General features: G+C 34.3%; 1 protein-coding gene across 1 annotated transcript in view; it reads right to left on the bottom strand.

The window, feature by feature from the left end:
* Hdac9 (histone deacetylase 9) overlaps positions 1–22,133 on the bottom strand; it is a 658,195-nt gene that overhangs the window by 295,785 nt on the left and 340,277 nt on the right. Inside the window, exon 12 of the mRNA XM_076863228.2 lies at positions 13,302–13,565. Coding sequence (XP_076719343.1) covers positions 13,302–13,565 — 264 coding nt within the window. The remainder of the gene's footprint in view (positions 1–13,301; positions 13,566–22,133) is intronic.

Here is a 22,133-nt window from a genome sequence, read left to right as displayed (position 1 = left end):
TATCGCCTATATACTGATATCATTTCTTCTAGATATATGCCCAGTAGTGGGAATGATGGATCATTACAGTAGTTATATTTTGAAGAACCTCCATACTCTTTCCATATTTGCTATACTGACTTACAATTCCACCAAAAGTAAGGATTCCCTTTCTCTAATACTTTCATCTCTGCCTTTTAGATAAGAGCCATTTTCAAATGTGTGAGGTGATGTTGTGATTTTGATTTGCATTCCCCTGATAATAAATCATTTTGATCATTTAATATACCTGTTGGCCATTCATGTATCTTGTTTGAGAAATACCTAGGCCAATTTTTAAAATCCAGTTGTTTTCTTACATTTGAGTTGCTTGAATTTCTTAAAATTTTGAATATCCACCCCTTACTAAATATATACTCAATCTTTGTTAAAACTGTGTATTAGTCCCTGGAACTAATCTTCACTGCTTCTTTACTACTTTTTTAGGAAGCCCACTACGTACACACACATTAAAAATATTAACAATAAAAATGTATAATTGAAAAATATAATTAGAAAATATTTTCTGAAGACTATCTTTTCTCTTTGTAGAATATTTACTTTGCTGTTCAGAAATTTTCTAGATCTTGAAATCTCATTTGTCTATTTTGGTTTTTGTTGCTTCTGCTTTTAAAGTCATAGTCAAAAAATTGTCACCCAAACCATGTCTTAAAGTGTTTCCTCCATGTTTCCTTCTAGAAATTTCAGTTTTAAAAATTATATTTAAGTAAACCATTTGAGCTGATTTTTTGTATATGGTGTATATGATGAGAGAAATATGTCTTATTTCATTCCTTTGCATGTGGCTACCTGGTTTTCCCAGGACTATTCGAAAACCTTTCTATAATGTGTGTTCTTTTTAAAAAATCAGTTGGCTGTTTGTTGTGTGAGTGTATTTGTGGGTTCTCTCCTCTGTTCCCTTCGTCTATATGTCTTTTTATGCCAGAACCATGATGTTTTGATCACTATAGCTTTCAAATATGGAATCTTAAAAAGCTGATTTCATAAAAGTGAAAAACAGATTGCTAATTACTAGAGATTTGGGTGGTTAGGAGGTGAGGGGAAGGTGGGGCAATATGGTCAAAGAATGTATAATTACAGAAAAACGGGATAGATATATTTTTAAAATGTGTCCAGAATAAGTAAAGATGTACAGAAAATAGATAAATTATTGCCAGAGTCAGGAGAGTTTGGGAGAGAAGACAGGTTTGTGATGAGGGAGAGAAAAGGTGAGTGAATACTAATCGCTATGGAGTTTCTTTTTTATGTGATGACAATGTTCAGAAATTGACTGTGGTATCACAACTCTGTTATCAAACTAAAACTACTGGATTGAACATTTTAACATTTCATATAGCTCAACTAAAGGCTATGTAAATTACATCTTAACAGAACTGTACATACAACCATTAAACATGTAATGTAATATACAAATTATAAATGGCACTCCCTTTTTAACATAAAAGTGGCATTTATGGTACCCAGTATTTAGGGGTCCTAAGTATTCATTATCTACGCATTTTAACACTGATCTTAACATTTTTCATTAGATTTACTATTTCTTACTATATGAAAAAGTTGATTAAATTCATGCACCATGATCCAAAAAAAGCAGTATGATCTTTGACTACAAAGACAAACCTAAATCACAGGGATTCAATGTTGCTTAAAAAAAAAAAAAAGCCAGTCAGTCTAACCTATTAAAGTGAGATTTGAGAGGGTTTTTGAAAGTAGGTGGCATTATTATTTTCACTTGTTTTATTTTGTATAATTGTAGGATAAAGTTAATTCAAAACACATGAGTTAATAATGCCCATTCCTTTTGTGACTGTATACATATGAGCAACTTTTCATGCTCATTACCCCATATCTATGTTTGAAATTAGCATTTGAATATAAAGATGATCAAAATCGAAAATATCCACTGCTTCAGAGAAAACCGCCAAGCCATAGAGAGTTATCTTGGTAGGTGCCAGTAAGAGACCAACCAGTTTCTTAGGTAAAGACAGACCTAAAACTGAGTCAAAGCAGTGTTATTCCTCCCAAACAGCTGCATTTTTGTCTTTATACCTTTATTAAATCTTGTCCTTCTTTTCATCTTCACTGTTTCTCTAGGGCACTAGGGTAGCATTGATTCTTCCCTGGGGACATCCATTCCTGACAACATTCAGGGAATTTAGTAGTGGCCCTGAGAACTCACAAAGTAGTGAGCAAGAAAGAAGCTACAATGAGAGTAAAGGCTACCAAAAACCTGGTGCTAAAAACCTAGAAAGTCTCAAGAGGTGAATATTCTTTAACAAAAGAAAACAAATTTAAAATGTCTAGCATCTGATTAAAGCTTCCTAGACATTAAAAGCAGCAAGAAAAGATGAAACATATTTAAAAAATTAATAAATGACAGATAGAATTAACAAAAATGAACTTTAAAACAAATATGAATATGTTCAAGGAGTTGAAGAAAATGTGAATATAAAGAAAAAATAAATGTAAAATGCATAAAAGAATAGAAGGAAACTTCTAGATCTGAAAAATGCAATGTCTTAAATGAAAATTTACTGTACGTGATGAATAAAACTTATCTATTAGGAAGAAAAGATGTGCATAGCAATAGAAGACATAGAAATTGAAATAGAAAAAAGAACAAGGAAAAATGTATACAATTAGAGAACTAGGAATAATATCAAGAAATCTACCCCACATGTACCTGTAGTCCCCAAAGATAAAAAGAAATAACAGGATAAAAAAATATTAGAAGAAATAATGCCTGACATTTTCTAAAATTTAAAAAAGTGAAAATTCACAGATAAAAGAATCTAAGTAAAACAAAGCTGGGTTCCACACAAAGAAATCTGCATTTAGGCATATCGTAAACAAATTGCTGAAAACCAAGAAAATCTTAAAAACAAGCATAGAAAAAATATACTATCTGATTTTAAGACTTACTATATAGCAAACAGTAACCACATAATCCATAAGATTCTGTGGTATTAGAGTAAAGTTAAACATAGAGGCCAATGAAATAAAATAGTTTGGAAATTTGCTCACAAATTTATGTTCAAAAAATTTCTAACAAAGACACCAGAATAATTAAAAAGAAATAAAGATAATCTTTTCAAAAAATGGTACTGAAAAACTTAGAGATCCATGTAAGATAATGAGCTTCAATTTATCTTCATACCATATACAAAATTAACTCAAAGTAGATGTTTGACTTAAATGTAAAAAATTAAATTGAAAGAAAACAGAAGCAAAATTTTCTTTTTTTAGGGCTCTAAAGAACTAGGCATAGAAGAAATAATTGATAGAATTAAACCCACAAGATTTAAAATATTCTGCTCTTCAAAATATATGACACTATGTACACATGTATTTGTGTGTATGTAGATGTCAAAGAATTTAATTCAAAATGTGTGTATTCCTATAGCCAAATAAAAGCAATATAACTGAATTACCAGCTTATCAATGAAAGTATACAAATGACCACCACACACAAAAAAATATGCTCAACATTATTAGACATCTCGGAAACACAAACTAAAACCACAGTAAGATTCCACTAACATTCACAGAATGCATAAAATTAAAACAAAAAGTCTGACAATACCAAGTGCTGATAAAGATGTAGAGTGATAGAAAATCTCATACATTATTGATATAAATGTAAAATAATAAACCCTATTTCTAAAATGATTGGGCACTTTCTTATGGAGTTCAAAATACACTTATCATACAACTCAACAATTTCACTCATAGGTAACTGCCCCAAAGAAATAAAAAAAATATTCATAGCAGCTTAATTGATAACTGTCCATGTCTAGAAATAACTGGATTTCCACCAGTAGATGAATTATAAACATCTATGATATAGACATAGTAGAGAACAATATTTAGCAATACAGACAACCATATTACCAACACACTATGATGAATCTCAGGTGCATTTTTTTGGCTGAAAAAAAAATCCAGACTGAAAGTACCACAGACAAATTTTTATACTATTTAATTATATGAAATTCTAGAAAAAAAATCAAAACCAATGAAAAGTGACATAAAACAGATTGATAGTTGCTTGGGGCTGAGTGAAGACATGGCCATGGAATATTGTTTATTTCATGCTAATTCCAAAGAAAGGCAGGTCAAATACAAATGTGGCAAACAAGAGAATACCTTGAAAGCTATAAGCAATGCCAATTTTCTGGGTTTTGCTTTCTGATTGATTGATAATAGGGTGGGAATTAAATTTATAAAAAACATAATTGCCAATCATATTTAATGAGTTAGTAAACTGACACTTGGTAGAATTAAGTAATTTACTCCATATGGAATTGCCAGTAGGTGATGGTGTTGCAGATGAAGCTCCTGCAGTCTGACCACAGATTCAGTGTCACAAACACTAAGTGGTTACTTCTGTGGGGCAGTCCATGCAAGGATCTCAAAGACAATGAAAAATGCCATTGTTCAGGGTCTGATGCATACATTGTCAAGACAACACATCGATTTTCATACTAATTTTCTTTCAGTAATAATTTTCTTTATTTAAATGTGTATAAGTATAAGGTAGGTTTGATTTACTTTTTGAGAAATATTAATGTATATGAATCATTCTATTGTCTCTACAAATCCTAATTTTTAAAAATTATCAGTAGGTTACATGGAAATAGAAATATTAATTAAAGAGGATTTATCATTTCAAATGCTGTATTGTATCTAAAAATATGTGCCAGATAAAATAACAGAAGCAACAGTGATTCATATGTGAATATATGTGTAATGTCAAATAAGAAATTCATCAAGAAAACAATTTCCATCCCTTACCAGTGGCCAAAAGTGAAAACTGAATAGCAGCTATTTTTACTAGAGATGGCTTAAAGAAAATATTACTAATGAGGACACAGCACAAGAACTGGTCCATCAAGTTAAAAATAATCCTATACGTTCACACAGAAAACAAAAGTGAGCATGTAGAAGAACAAGGAAGAAAATGGCTGTTTGCCATTTTCATCTGAATAAGGGAAAAGAAAAATAAAAATCATTCATTCCTACCACCACCCACAGGTTCCTTGGATGGTGGTAGGAATGAAGAGAAACACAATATATTTCCCTAAACTCAAAAGACAAAAGGCAGTGATACAAAGTTAATTGTTACAGAAGAATTAAATGGTGATTTATATGGAACTGATTCCAAACCGGACTGGAGAGTTCAGGTGGGTTAGAGAAATCAAAGATACCACAGGGAAAGAGCAGAACAGGGTTCGGACAAAGGAAGTCTAAGGCATCCTCAATAGGCTCAAAAGCTGAAGAAAGTCCTGTGGACTGGAGTCCAAGTGGGAAATACACTAAGGTGCCTAAGTAATTAGAATATATTGGGTGGAGCAAGTGTAACACTGAATTACAAAGAATATAACTTCTTGATACCACTCAAAGAAAACAATTAGGATGAAATCACCAGGTAAGTCATGCCACAGACTATGGGAATATGGCGCTGGTAAATCACAGTATATTAATCAAATTTGTAGAAACCTCCCAGTGTTTCCAAGGAGGCTATTGCAATGATAAGACCACAAATTTATTTTAGTATTAATGAAGGTAGTTCCCTGGGGGGGAGCAGAGCCAGAGGGAAAGTGAAAGGATGGTGAATTTGAAATTAGAAACAGGAAGACTAACTACACATATGAAATAAAGGAGGAAGATTATCAAAGATAGCTTCATACTAATCCATACCTGTGTCTAAATATTTTCACTGACAAAATAAAGGAGCAGAAAAACAAACAAACAACAACAAAAAAAAAACACAAAACAAACAGCACACTTTAGAGATGAATTTACTAACTTTAAGATGAGGGTAAGTGCAGTCAATGAATTGTCCTTCTAACTAATATTAATGATAAAACTTATATTTAATCATGATTTTAAGAGGAGAAAAAATGTTTGAACCCTTAAACCAGTAAGATGTCACATATTTATTCTAATACTTAGATTTTGTGCCTCTGTGTCAGACTAAGAGCAATGGAAAGATACTGGCAAGAACAGATATTTATTGGTTCAGGTTTTATAGCCTACTGGTTTCCAAAATGATGTGATGAGATCTGAGATGATGAGATAGAGATGATCTAAAGCAGAAATAAAAATATACAATTGAAGCCAGAAATTTAATTCACATATATAATCTCAAATTCCCTAGTAGTTGCATTTTAAAAAACAAGGTTAATTTTAATAATAGGATATTTAAAATATTGTTATTTCAATATGTAATCAACACCATGCTTAGTAATATATTAATAAAATTTTATACTATGTCTCTGAAATCTGGTGTGCATTTTGTACTTGAGGCAGATCACAATTCTCACCAACCACATTTTAAGTGCTGTATAGCTATATGCAGTTACCAGTTTTAACACAGTAAATCTGGGGGTCTTTCCAGATTTTCTATCAACAGAGGCATAAAAATCAAAGGAAAGACACCAACAACATGAACTTTAAGTGCAACATGAAATTTAAGTGCAAAGTAGACATAAGTGAAAATGAGTAAAGGGTAGGATTTTAAAGCCATATCTATGAAGAGAAATAACCAATTTAGTTTTTTAAAACTACAAGGAATAAAGCATCCCTTAAAGGAAAATAAACTTAATTTTTCACTCAGTTTGTATCAGACATAATCAACATCAAGACTGTGGCATTTAAATGGTTCTTTGGGAAGAAAAGAGGGAATAAAATGTATCAAATGCTAGAAAGCAACAAGAATTAGCAGCAGGAAGGGCAGAAACACAGGACAAAAGTCAAAGAGAAATAAAGAAAACAGACGATGCAGGAAAAAATGGAGCCAGTCATTAAGATAGTATCTCTTTAAGAATAACTCAAATGCATGGAAGAAAATTTTATAAAAAATAGTGTATATAACTCAAAAGGGGTCAAAGGCTTACAAGTATCACAGAACTCCGAGAAGGAAGAACAGGGGTCAATCTTTGCAATTTTGGATTAAGCAATGGTTTCTTAATTACAATACCAAAAGCACATGCACCAAAGGAAAAAGAGACAAAAAGGATTTAGTAAAACTTAAAAATGTCCCCTCATCAAGGGACTCATATATCTGATAGGGGAATAATAAGCAAAATGTATTTTAATACACTCTTACAACTTAATAAGTCAGTTTTAAAAGTAGGTAAAGACTTTGAGTAGACATTTCTCCATCATGCATCTGGCAATAAGCAAGTGAAAAGATGATCACAATCATTACTTCTTTGTGACATGGAAACCAGAGCAAAAATGGCAGCACTTCACTCTCATTAGTATGGTACCATCAAAAAAGCAGGAAAACGATGTGTCAGAAGATATGGAGAAAGTGGAACCCTCACGTATTACTAGTGGGAAGTGAAAATAATTGAGCTATGGGAAAAACAGTTCAGTGGCTCTTCAGAAAGTTAGAATTACTCTACAACCCAGCAATTTTATTCCCAGATATATACTGCCAAGAAATAAAAACATGCATAAACACAAAAATTTGTATATGAATGTTCATAACAGCATAACCCATGAGAGACAAAAACTAAAACTAATCCAGCATCTGTCAACAGATGAACTGATAAACAAAATGCAGTGTATCCATACAAGGGCATAGTATACAGCTACAAGAAGAAATGGACTGATACCTACTACCACACAGATGAATCTTCTAGAGACAAAAGACCACATAATGCATGATTTCATGCATACAATATGTCCTCAATAAGCAAATACATACAGATATGAAGTGGGTGAATGGTTCCAGGGGTCGGGAGCATACAGGAACAGGGAGTGACTGCTTAAGAAGCAGAGATAATGAAAATGTTCTGGAATTAGTAGCATTAGCTGCAGAACATTGCAAATGTGCTAGAAACTAATGAATCGTATACATTAAAGGCTTAAAATGGTGAATTTTTATATTTTAAAAATTTATCCCAATTTTTAAAAGCACAAAAAATAGCACAGAAACTTTGAAGAAAAATAATCAGCCAAATCTTGGTCAACTACAGCTCTAGAAATAAGCTTAGAAATTATTTAAATTAGAAGAAAGAACAAATACTATCAATGGAAGGAATACCAGTGAATGTAGTGATGATAAATCACAGTCAGGTCAAAATAAATAAGAAAACAAGGGTAATTATACAAGAAATATGAGAAGTATATTCTGAAACTATGAACCAAAGAATTGATAATCTCAGGTAAAAGCTATTAAGAATCAGGCCACAGGTTAAGGTCGTTAGCCATCTCCAAAGTCATTTCTGAACCATTCTCCCAAATGGCTCGAAAAATGTACATTCGTGAGCTCCATGTCAGGACTATAGGATCAGAACCTGTGGGAGTGTAGTCAGAATCTCTTTCTCTCAAAAGGACTTTTCTGCACATTCTAATTAGAAAAAAAAAAATGCCTCAGAGGTCTACAACTCAATGGATGATTCTGTTTTTCCTTCCTCAACATTTTATACAGAACATGTAGGTCAAAATGATTATCAAGTGCATGCCTGACAGGTTAAAAATGTTTTAACAGACAGGGCCCTACTTAAAAACTGGATTCTGTGCCTTGGCTGGGGAATTAGGTGAGCAGTGGTGAAGGTCAACTTGTCTGGTTGAAGTCCTTTTTCCCCAGGTACAGTCACTCTGTTTTACTCCATCTCAGTACTGGAACTGGTCAGGGACAAAATAAAAGAAAACCGCCCCCTCTTGTTTTCATGATTAAAAATGACTGAATACATCATTGCAGGAATTAGAACCCTCAGCTGTTAGGAAAATAAAAGAATCCTAATCTTGTAATTTGTAGCAGTAATTAAAAGAAGAGAGAGAGGTAAGTGATTCAAAACAGTTTGGTAAATGCTAATGGGAGGCGGATGGTGGATGGACTGGACGGAGAAGTAGGATCAATGGAATATACTGGTCAGAAGCAAGCATATGGGACATGTCAAGAGAACTGCTACACAAGCTTTCGAGCAGTGCTAAAGCTTGAGAGCAAGGACTCTGGGGCCACATTAAAATTAGACTGCCACTAACTGGGTGACCTTGACTTTTACTACTCAGTGCCCAGTGCTCTTAGCTCTAGGATGGGATGATAGTGTTATTTACTTAATAAGTGAGGCCTGAACAAGTTGACAGATGTGAGTAGATTGAGAGGATTAATAGATACAAAGTGCTTGTAAGGATGCCTGGTTGCACTGTAGGGCTACAATCATTGAAAGTAAAAATCTTTAGGCAAATCAAGATGATCCAAATATGAAACATTGTCTAAATAGTTCATAAGCCTCAAAGAAGTTATTACAAAAAAATATGAAACCGTATGAGTAGAAACCTTTTTAAGTCTAATTATATTCTGAGTTTGGTGGAAAATCACAAACCCATTTTCCCTTTATTTGTCTAAATTCTTTGATCACTCTCCTATATTAGATGGAAAATTATCAATAATAAAGGGAGAGATAGTTTCAAAAGCCTTCTCTTGCATCTCAAAGCTTCTCACTACAACTGGTTACAATTAAAGCCCTCAACTATTTATCACTGTAAATCCTCAAATGTACACCCACCATTTATACCTTCTACATTTACTTATAATCTCATGTTCCAATTATTGAAAAAAAAATCACCAAGAAATGCCAGATTTAAAAAAAATCTGTTATAGATTTAAAAACTCTTTTATAACATCCTTTGGAAGGAAAAAGTATGAAACAAATAAAAACTTCTTAAAGGCAATCTATGAAAAGTAGTACTCTTCCCTTCAGCAATCACCTTCACCAGGGAGGAGGCTTACTGCAGAAGAAAAACTCTAATGATATTTTTATACCAAGCCTTGGCAAGGAATATTTTTATGGAGAAAAAAATATTGATGCTTTTTATTAAAATGGTTACTTTATATATTATTTCAGAAATCAGATATACACTATAAAACCATTATTTCATCAATTCCTCTCTTATTTTAGGATCTCTTCTGAATTAATCTTTTGAATAATAGTCCAAATCCAAATTTCAGAAAATTATAACTAGCATTAATGGTATTTCCAGAATTCTTACCAAGTTATCCAAGTTATGGTCTCATAGAATGATAATGCATTATGTAATATTCAATAATTACAGCTCCATATTTCTTAACACTCTAATGCAATACTGTTGTAACTTAGAATAACATAAATCTGTAGACACTACTGAAGATTAGATTAAGTGAACCAAAGAACATAAAAAATTACGTTTAACCTATTGAACCAAATACACAGTAACACATTATGAAGCATTGACTCGAGTTTTGCTGGCAACAGCTAAGAAGAGGTAAGTAGATACCACCTGGCCCGTGGGACGAATATGGTACAGTTCCCTTTACCTGATTAGGCTTTTTGTTCTTCACACTAGTATTACAGCAATTGTTACCACACAAAGGGAGCTCATTTAATTACTATTTTCTCTTTAAATTTATTCCCTGTCACTATATATGTGTAGTTCAAGATCTCATTGTGATAAGCGTAATTATTATAATAGTTGGAAAATTATTCATTTTAATATTTACTGAATGCTTGTTATCATCAAGGGATTATAATAAGCTTTTTAAAAATAATTTTTAAGTTGAGCAAAGTTAGGAACTGACATCTATTTATTTGAAGTTTTATATTTATAAGTTGACATTTTAATTTAAATACCAAAGATGATAGCATATCATGGGAAAATTCACACTGGAAAAAGGAGAATGCAACAAATTTTACATGTTTGCTATTTGATAATGGCTGGTGTAAATAGTTTAGAGTCGTTATTGTTGAATGATTATTTTTTAATGGTATTAGAAGTAACTTCTCAAAATATCTTTATTTTCTTGATTCAACAAAAAAAATGGCAATATATTTTGGCATATGAGACCTGGCATACAAGTTTCAAATTCAATTAAATATATAAAGTTTACACAAAGCCAAGTGTATGAAAGGGGATCTTTTAAAAAAACTTTATTTGAGAAAGGAAGAGACTTATAACAGAAGGCAAGAAGGGAAACATACAAACAATATATTTACAACACAAAACAAGAGATCACCTTCAAGGGTGTAAATTATAATAAATACAGTAGATTTTAAAAGAGACATTTATCAATTAGTTCTAAGATTATTTAAGTCCAGCTTTCCTTTTCACTGGTTCCAGGTAGTTTCTTGATTAAATTCAAAGACTATCAAATTCAAACAATTAACGTCCACCAACTGTACTGATGAAGCTCTCTCAAATGACATTATAAAAAATAGTTTTTTTGTTTGTGATTACATATCTTTGAAGTAATATTATACAAAAGTCTGCTCAGCCACATGTTCCTCCCCAAATAAAATGTATTTTAAAAGATGCACTATCCCTTTTTTTATGAGATTGAAAAAAGACTTTGAAGAAAATGAATATTTATGAGATGGAAAAAATATACAATTTTATCTTAGGCATGCCATATTTTTAATGCAAAACAACTGACAAAAAAGTCATTTTAATATGAAGGAATATACTAGCCAATATGTTGGTGATAGGGAGTGTTGCCTGTTATAGCTATTTGTCAAATTATCAGAAGGACTTTCATTATATGGAAAAGTTTTAAACTTTCTAACTTCTAGTTATGTTAATTTAATTTGAATGGAGCCTTTTTAAAAAAGGATAATGTATCTTTAGCAGTAACATTTTTAAAGAAATATTTTTAAATGTCACAGCAAAATGTAAACAACACGTGCCAGTAACACAGTTGAACAATGTCTACATTTGGCAAAACTGCTATATCTCCTTTGAAATAGGATACTACACCTTAAAATACCTTGAATTTAGAAATATAAATATTTTAATAGAAAAAAACCTCACAAAGATTCCAGGTCAATTTGGATTATCCATATTAAAGGGATCTTAATACAATGAACCTTTAACTAGCTTAACAAAAGTAAACCTATAAAACAAGGTAAACATATCAAAAGGGAATATGAAGGAAATGTTCCAGTGAAAAGCTTCCGTAACAATTTCCCTACTTGTGGTGTTATTTTCTTAGACAATAAATCAATTCATAGAGTGCCCTTTAAAAACAGAAAGAGTAAAACACTATCCTCAGACTTTTTTTTTCCTACATTCCTCAGTACATGAATCACTTGGACTTCCTGTTTCCACAAGGCATTTCCTGTTCAGCCTCACAGAATCACTTTTCTGTAGGAGAACAGCAGGAACCTGACAAAGAACTGACTTAAATAAACATGGTCTTCTTTGCCTTCAAAGTTGTTTGTATTTTGTAGCATCAAAGGACATAGTCCTTCTGAAGGTGCATTATATACAAGTAAATTATTTTGTTAAACCCAACTTTCATAATTTTTCATTTGCCAAAATGATATGGCATATGCCATGTCATTATGGAATTATATCTAAGAGCATCTAGTCATAATGATTATAAAATACAATACACCTTTTTTTAAAAATTGGTTTTAACTTGCTATCAGGTGACAATCATACTGTATTTTCTGCAGTTGTAGATACGATAAGTATCTGATTGGACCATAATGTTGCACATTACTTCTCACCAACATTTGCATCTGCTTCACTTGATCTTTTTAAATGCACAATGTCATCAAATTACACAAGATAAAAGTAAAATGTGCAGTGCTAGGTGAGACATAATGTTATATTTAAAGTACTCCAATTTGCATTTACATATTTAAAACCGCCTGCATTTCTAATATTTTCAATTGCAATCTACACAATAGCCTAGGACTACTGGTATGGTAACCAGAATATTTCTACTTAACAAAAAAGAGAGAGGAAGGAGGGGCAGACTACCTTTAACAGTGCTCAAGACAGTAGTATGATACATTATGTACAGTGATGTGAAAATCGAATTTTATATGTTCAAAAAGATCAAAAACTAATAGGATGTTTCACTGATCAGACTGGATGAGTACATCCAGCAGTCACTGATCTCAACAGATAAACTAAAAATAACAGTGAGTTCATTTTCCTTAGAAGTAAATGGTGCAGCAGGCTTTGGAATGAATTTAAAGCCTATTAATCACTTGGATATTATGTAGCATAATTTTAGTGTAACAGGTATTTTCTTACCAGTGGAGTTTCAATTAAACCTTGATATCTACTTAGAGATCAATATAGACAGATCTCTATATAGATATATACATTCACCTGTATTAGAATCCTCAAACACTAAAATCAGATCCTTCAGAGTTATAAACTAACAGGAAATGATATCCATTTACCAAAACCTGCAATGAATTTCATGTTCAGATAATAACTTTAATTACAAATCCTGGAGCTAAATCTTTGCCTATTACCTGTTGCATAAAAGCAGCCTGCTCCCCAGATTCCATTTCCTGGATCTGAGCATCTTCATCACTGTCCACTGGCTCTTCCTTGACCTTCACAGCCCCAACTTGTCCCAGTGTGTCATCCACACAAGCACTGCTGTCGCTCCTACTGCTGTTGTCACTAGAGGGCGCTCTGTCTTCCTGCATGGCCTGGTCCCCCTGAAGCTCTTCCTCAGCTTCCTCCAGGTGACTGCCTGGTTGCTTCAGTTGTTCAATAGATTTCGAAAGCAGCTAGAAGAGAGTGTTCAGGGGTTCAAAAGTCAATAGTTCTTGATGGTAACAGCAAATCATACTTTGACCTCTAATAATTCTACTGCAACACCCTCTGATTTTTAATCATTGCTCATAGTTTCAAAATAAATTTGTATGCAACAGCTTCCTCAGTAACACAAAATCTGAAGCAGTCCTGCCATTTGTATTGTCCTTTGAAAAAAAAAAATAGATTACTCCCTAATGCACTTAGAAAATGGTGGAAAAGGTGGGGGAAAAGGTAAATAAACTGTGTCCTTGGAAACCATGAAACTTTCACAAGGGCAGGTTTGATGTAGGCCATTTAATACAAATAAGCTTGGAAATAATACTTTTCTCAAAAGAGGAAAGGGAGTAATACAAAACTTCCCAGATCTCATTTTCCAACAAATTTTAACCTCTATAGAAGCCCTGAATACAAATTCAAGTAGCCTTTCATGTCTATCTAATTTTTTAATACCTACACAGTCAAATTATAGTCAAGTGATAAAGCACCTTCACAGATATACTTATAAAACACAGAGACATTTATTTTGAAATTCTGAACTTTAAAAAGGCACAGGATTTTTAAAAAATTTTGATAAACTCAAATGTTTTTATAAATCCAAATGAAACTGAGTAATGGGAAAGAAAAAAGAAATTAACTTTCAATCTAAAAATTATTATTTAGACATTTTGGTTATTTTATAGATTAAATTACATGTAATCTTCAAAAACATTTAGGTTAGCTGCTTGGTGATTAAGAAAGACAACTGATGATATTCCTAATTTAAACAATAACAAAATATCATAACAAAGACTCAATAAATGGTGAAATGGTTTAAAGATGATTTCATCTTACATGGGCCTTTTGTTTTATTTCATAATAGTCCTATTGACTGGTCATCTGCAGACCTCAAACTGAGTTTTCAAGGGTGGTAAGAATTTTTTTTTTGCTAAGTCAATGCCTATGCAAGCAAGATGCCAATTATTATAACTAGCAGCACACTTAGAATACCACCACTAAAAAACCATGAATACAGATTTTTCTACATAAAATTTAAGTTAACCTCCCACTCAGACATAATTAGGTTTTAAAACTAAACATGTTTTAAAGTTTGAATACATAATTACTCAAACTTTGAAGGGCAAGCTCTTTAGGCTTCTAGACATCCTCTGGTCCACACAATCTCAAATATTTCTGAACACCCCAACAGATCCCCTCATTCTGACTATAGGTAGATGTCTTGGGAGTTTTCATTCATTTGTTCAATGATTATCTCTGTCTTTAAGACAACATGCTCAGCACGAGAAAAAAACACTGTGCTGCCCTCAAGGCCTGGATTCCAGTGTGTGAGAAAGTCATGAAACAGATAAACTCACTATTTTTTAAGAAGGAAGATTTAATTTTTATGTAGGAAAAATGCTTTAAAGAAAGGAACATGGATGCTATGAAGGTCTATCCTCCTTGATATAGGAGTGGGAATGGGGAAAAAGGGAGTTTCCCTGAGGAAAGGCTGGTGGGATTTGAAGACTGGAAGAAAATGCTGGAAAGATGATGCTGGAGTTTATGCTGTTTGAGTACAGAATCTCTAGAAATAAAGTATAATTTAGAATAAACCATATATGAGAACTAAGTATCTTGAGACCGAAGTCAGACAGGATCAAGCTAAGAGAACACGTGCTAATTAAGACCCATATCAAACTGAAGAAAGCCATTTTCAATATTAATGTCCTTGGTGCCGACAATCTAATTGCTATTTTTCTTGGGCAGTCAGCACAAGGAGAATATTCCTGTTATCTTGTTCTGAATGTCTTAAAGTACATTTGAAGCAACTATATTCTGTACTTGTGATCCAATGCTAAACATTAACCAGCAATCTCTGTCTTAAATTTGTAGTAGTTTGCCTACCTCTATGAAGCTGGAGAATAAAGAAATATAATAGTTCTGAATTCTGACTACACAACTGTAGGGTCCCATAAATCTGCTTTTAGAAAGAGAACCTATAAGATCATAAAAAGCAAGTCAGATTTTAAAGGAAAATTCCTGGTTTATGCTGAAGGAAGAGGGATAAGAAAGAACACTGAGTGGCAAATGTCCACTCATTCTTCAGAGACTGAAAGGACATCAGTCAGGCCCACAGCCCTTACTTCCTACAAAGAGAAAGTTAGAGGGTCTTGTAGGAAGAAGGGATTTATCTGAAAAAAGTTGAAGTAAGCTAAGGAGCCCTTCAGAGAAAGTATTTGCAGTAAGAATGCTGACAGTTCACCTGCATGGATGCTCACTGCGCTATAGAAATGCTCCCTCTTGCTATCACAGCTTAGCTGGAAAGGTTAATGGGAGATGGCTCCTTAGAGCTGGTAGAACAACGACACACAAGAGGCAAGCAGACACCCCCAAGAGGGTGGTGGAAATGATTCCAACAACATGAAAGGCCAGAGAGCACGGGCCGCTGCTCTATGTAATGTCATGTCAGAAGACCCTGCTTACTAGAGGGTGGCTCTGGACCTCAGCCAGCTTCTGGATGTTTGTTGATATTATGGGGAGTATTCAATAATCCAGAGGAGGTTATGGTCACCTCTCATTAAGCAAAAAGACTTTTCTCTTGCTGTTTTTCTTTTTATTTATTTATTTTTTCCTGGTGCCAACATGGCCTCTCAGTCACTTGATCTCCTAACCTCCAAAGTTGGGGTCTTCCATTCTAATTCAGCTCAAAATACCATGATCTTACCTTCCACGTCCTCAGCAGTGACTGCACAGTCTCCTAGATCTCTATTTCAAGCACCATGCTTTTGTTTTGGATCACTCTCTGAATACTATGGACTCCAACCATTCCTCACCTCCAGTGGGTCCTCCGAGCCAAATCTCACTGCCCACTGCTCCCCTCACTTGCTAACTTCCTTTCTTGCTGGACTAGATCCCACTTAGCCCTCCTCAATATGAATTTTACTGGACAAAGAAGACTCCTAACCTTGGTTCACACTAAATCTCTGCCAAACTCAAGGAGCTGAATGAGCCAGGAAATAAACAAACTAATTAAAATCATGCTGAGTGTTTCTCTTTAAATTCATAACCCTGCGCCTCTGATGGCCCTCCATGCTGCCTGCAAATCCTCCTCCCTTTCTCTAGTTAATTCACTTTTACTTTTCCAACGATTGCTTCGTACTGCCTTCTTTCTTCTCAAATCTGGACATCCCTCCCTTTTCCTCACTCCCTGCTGATCCCTTTGTTCTTATTTCACCGAGAATACAGAAGCAGCAGAAGAGAACCTCAGCATCCTTCTGTCACTGCAGTTACCAAGTGGTTCCTTCCAACTTTCCTGCTGTTACAATGAACAAAATGTCACTTCCATCTCATCTTATGCCCTGGATCCCATCTACTCCTGCAGTGAAGCACTCTGCCCTCTGTCCTATGTGGCCCTTCCTACTGGGACATTTTCTCATTTATACATGTTTTAGTAATATGGTCCATCTTAAGGAACAAACTCCCCTTGACCCTCTCTCTGCTGCTGTATCCCTCCCTCCACCACGAAGCCCCTTCAGTTATCTCTTCATTGTCATTTCTCTCTCTCTTTTTTTTTTTCATTCTCTTTAGAATCTATGTCAGCTAGGTTTTCATCCACATCATTTGACCAAAATCTCTCCCATTAAGGTCATTCATGATGGCACAGATGCAAAATCCATCAGCCATGTAAATGAGATGTTAAGAGGGGTCAGTGAAGGTGAACCAATTTAGGTAGTGGAACAAGACAAAAATCAGAGCATCCCGAAAAACAAGACTGATGTCACTTGGTGCAGCCAAAGATCAGACAATCTGAGCATTAATGTGCCAGGATATAATTTTCCATAGACACCAAGTCAAAGAAGACTCTAATACAGATAAAATCTTGAGTGTTCAAGGTCCAGTTTAACAGAATCTTTTCTGAAATCTGACATATTAATGTATTTCTGAGGCCAGTGAAGTACCCAGAAATCACCTCTATTAGTTCATCAATCAAATTTAATCAATGTTCACAACCTCACAAACACAGATACATATATGACACTGTACATAATAATTTTTAGTACACAATATGGAAACAATGGCATTTGTTCCAGTAATTCCTCTGACTTCATCTACACTCCTGATGTACTAAGGGAAACAGAAAGGGGAAAAAAAGCCAGAATGAATAACACTGGGATCAGTTGGTAATAAAAAGCCAAATGGCAAAATGTTCTTTTTTTCCAAAAGTAGAATTCCTTAACAGTTTATAAAAGAAATATTTTTTGACATAAAAAAGCAGTTTATGAGTAGAAATCATATACATATAAAATTATGGGGTTGAAAAATGTCTAATAACATTCTTAAGACCCTTATTTTATAAAAAAGGAATCTCATGCCCCAAAGAAGCCAACTCATCTCTGAGATTGCAAAATATAAATTTGATTGTTAAAAAAATAGCAGAAACCTAGAACATTCTATTCTCTTCTTTGTATTTTCTTCTGAAATCTATATTATGATGACAACTGAATTAATATAAACAATTTTAATCTCTCCACTGAGCTCTAACCTTGCATATTTAGTTGCTTACTAAAAGCTTAGGTCTAAAATATCTAAAAAGTATCCTCATAAGCTTTAAATAGTTCAAAAATGATCTTTAGTCTCATCCCACCCAAATGTACTGATCACCCAATCTTTCTCATCTGAGTAAACAGCATCACCCAACTGCAGGAGTCAATAATCTAGGTGTTGTGCTCGTTTTTCTCCCATCTTTTCTATTCCTTCTATTACCAATTCCTCAGCAATCCAGTCTTTCAAATGCAGCCTGTATCTGGACACAGTTCTCCACTTCCTCTGCCACCACTGCAGTCTTAAGTACCATTATTTTCTCTAAGAACTTCCCAAATAACCAACTATTGGGACTTGCATCTTGCCCTTTTGGACTTCAATGGTTCCTTCGCTTACTGTAGTTCTAGTAATTCTTTTCAAAATATAGTTTAGGTAATAAGAGTTCTCTAGGTGCAGTCCTCCAATGGCTTCTCCTTAGGCTTATAATAAAATACAAATCTCATAACATGATGCATAGACTTTCTAGGACCTGGCCCCACTTGACCTCTCACAATATCTTCTCCAGTCTCATTCTTGGACTCTAGTTACAGTACCTTTGCCTGTCCTAAGAACATGAACATGCCAACATGATTCTCCCACAGGGTCTGAGGAGATGCTGTCCTCTCTTCACTTCCTCATTTACATTCCTAACAAGTCCCTTCTTATCAGATTTTACCTCTATTGTTGTCTCAATGATATTTCCTTTATAGCCCTTCTAACTGTCTAGCATCATGTAACTTTTTTGTTTACAGTCATAGCTGTTCATGTCCCTCAGTAGAATTTAAACTTCATGAAGTCATGAGCTTGATGTTTCTCATCATATTCTATCCTAGTACCTAATAATCAATTGCATAACACCTAGCTGGAGCTTCAGAAATATATAAACACTTAACTTAATGCTGAGCAACAATGCTTTCACACTTTTCTCCTAGGTTATGAAGCAACGTCAATGTCTACATGACCAGTAACAACCACTTTTTTATCTTTTCTGGAATAAAGTTTCTTTTTGTATAGAGCCACCAAATTAAAAGAGAGAGAGAGGGGGGGGGGAGGGGGAGGGAGGGAGGGAGAAATGGGACATCCTAGGGACAGTGTTATAAAAATGTATAAATGCACAGAGAGAGTTAACCTGCACTTCTGATTTTACTTGAGGTATTTAACTAAAGCTGTTTTCATTTAAACACTCAAATTTGCCAGAATGGAAAAATTAGCAATTAACATCAGCAAGGAAAATCCACAAACAAAAGTCACAGAAAAATATTGCCTGCCAGGTTTGACTTATTTCAGATTTTTAAAATGAAAAGTTACTTGGTGCTATTTGTAAGCATTTAGACAATGTTGTGTTCTATGTGTTTTTGAACTACAAATATCACCATTACAAGGATGGTATGGCTAACCCTTTTCTAATTTGTACTGCTGCTGAGTGGCCCCAGATGCAGCGAAATGTCTGCTTACTCTCAGTGGGGTACCAAGGTCTGTCTTTGGTTGAACATCTGGAGGTGATCCTCCAGCAAAGTTGAGCTGTTGCCTTGCTGGCTAGAAAACAGAAGACGAAACATCTGTGTGACAGATAAAATGTGCAAGCCTGCATGAATCTCTGCTGAGGCCCCATCTGTAAAACACTGTGAGCCACTCGTCTGACACCAGGTGAGTTACTATGGGGGAGACCCCAGCTGAGATGAAGACAGTGGCTGCACAGCTTCTTCTTTTCCTTTTATCTGTGCTCTTACTCATCTGTCAGTGTCTCTGTATTCTCCATACAACTGTACAGCCATTATGCTGTACACTAAGAATACTGCAGGCAATCCACAACCATTCCGGGTTGGGAACACCCATATATTAATACACATTGACACAGATATTCTATATATCAGATAGCATGGCAAATGACCAAACATATAACACCTTCAAGTATTGCATCTAAACTCTTCAGATTTTATCGATGCCTGATGGGGTTAGAGCAAATCACAACTTCAGTATTTTACCTTCCCCGTAAGCATCATATTTTATCAGCAAATGATGCAAAATTCATTAAATAATGTTTAAATGCCATGTCATTAATCTTTACTTATTAGAACTTTAAGCTCATCTCTATGAAACTTACATGCTTTAACACAAGTCTACAAGTCAATATAAGCCTAAGTGCCTTTAAATACAATATCCTTAAATTTTAAGATTTAATTTTTTTCCACAGAAATCCTTCATAGTCCCCACAAATAGCTTCAGATATAAAATACCAAGTAAGTATAGGACTAGGTAAAGAGAAAATCTGCTTAGGACAGACATCTAATTTTCTGACATTGTCAAGAAATCACTAAGCACACATGTTAGAATGTGATTATTAAACGACGCAAAATGACCTTTAACGCAACTCACCCCTTCCTTATTTGGCCTCAGGTTTTAAGACAGATTTTGATTCAGGCAATGGCAACTGCACAAGTTCATCATTTTTCTTTTCTTTTTTATTTTTATTTTTTTGTGAAATAAATGTAATATTCTTCTTTGGGAAAATAAAACCTTTTTCTTAAGCTCCAAGGAAACTAGATTTAAAAATAATGATAAAATTCTGTCTCAAATTCACAAATAGATTAGGTATGTACCAACTGTTCTCAAAAACAACAGGCAGAACTTGGAGAGCTTTCAAATTGAGAGGTCTACTTAGAGGACTCCCGCCTCAAGCCAAAACATGTCATTTAAAACTTCTGTGCATTTTAGGAAAATAATCAGGGGAACCAAAATTAAATAACAAGAGAGGAAAGATTTTCTAAATATTGGTTCATTATTTACATAATTAAAAGTCTTAACTGGCAAACATCCTTTCTTACCAATATTGAAGAGGTATAAAATTAATCTAAGGACCAAGTGAATTTTTAATAAACATCTTTTTAACTCTAAATGTTTGTCCAAAACAATGCCTGTAATGAAAATATTTCTCAAAACTTCCTAATATTTCAATAACTCAACTGTTTTCTTCCTGAAAGGAAATTCAAATATTTCTTCTCTCGGTTAGTTTGAGAAAGGTGTCCACCCACTCTTTCATTATGTCAACAATTACTTTTATTGAGCTCTTACTACATGCAAGGTCCGGAGGAGAGAATGGTTAATGAACCAAGATCCCAGCACGGAGAGACACAGAAAGGGAAAGCAACAAGCAACGGAGAAGTTTGGTTTCTCTTATCCCATTTTTCCACCTAGTAAGCTGAGGTAGAGATAAATCATGTAATTTTCCAAAGCTACATAGCCAGAAAGTAGTTGTTCCAAGAACTATAGTCTTACCTTGTCTACCCCCATGGCTCCTAAATCAGCCTGCCTTGCTCAGGGGTCAGAACATCTGGAAATAGATAGGTGAAGTCTTTATTTCTTTCTATTTTTTAAACCTCCTTTTAGTTTAGATGGGCAATGAAGGCCATCTAACTAAGACAGACCCCCAATAACAAGCTCAAATTCTGAGAAGACTTGGGAGGCTGAGCACTCCATACAGAACTGTGGCTGGAGCTAAGTAAAGGAAGGAAGAGGAGATGAGGGCAGTGGGAAGGGGCAGGAGTTGGGTCATGACAGCTTGGAAGCCCACAGTAATGTTTTCAGATTCTATCCTACATTCAGTAAGCCACAACTGGGGAGCATTAAGCAATGCTCTGATCTGCATTTTAAATAATCACCATGGCAGCTATGAAAGATGGAACTTAGGTAGGTAAAGTGCAAACAGGAAGGCTCGACTTTCAGAACATACACTCCTCAGCAAGAGAGTGTAGCCAGAGTTCTTAGGCGGTATTCTTTAGAACACAAATAAGCTGACTTCCTTTTTGTATGTCTTACATAATGGGATTTTTTTTCCCCCTTGAAATCTTTCCGATCTTCGGTTGAGAGTACCTTGTTTTTTTTAAAAGTTTTCCTCCTGTGCTCCTTGAGGGTAAAAATTAAAGGCTTGGTGAGAAAAGGTATTTTCATTTTCTTTGCTTGGTGTTTTCTGAGTGACCGAACAC

Source organism: Callospermophilus lateralis, chromosome 1, assembly GCF_048772815.1.
Source record: "Callospermophilus lateralis isolate mCalLat2 chromosome 1, mCalLat2.hap1, whole genome shotgun sequence".
NCBI lineage: Eukaryota > Metazoa > Chordata > Mammalia > Rodentia > Sciuridae > Callospermophilus > Callospermophilus lateralis.
This window is presented reverse-complemented; position numbering and strand designations above follow the sequence as displayed.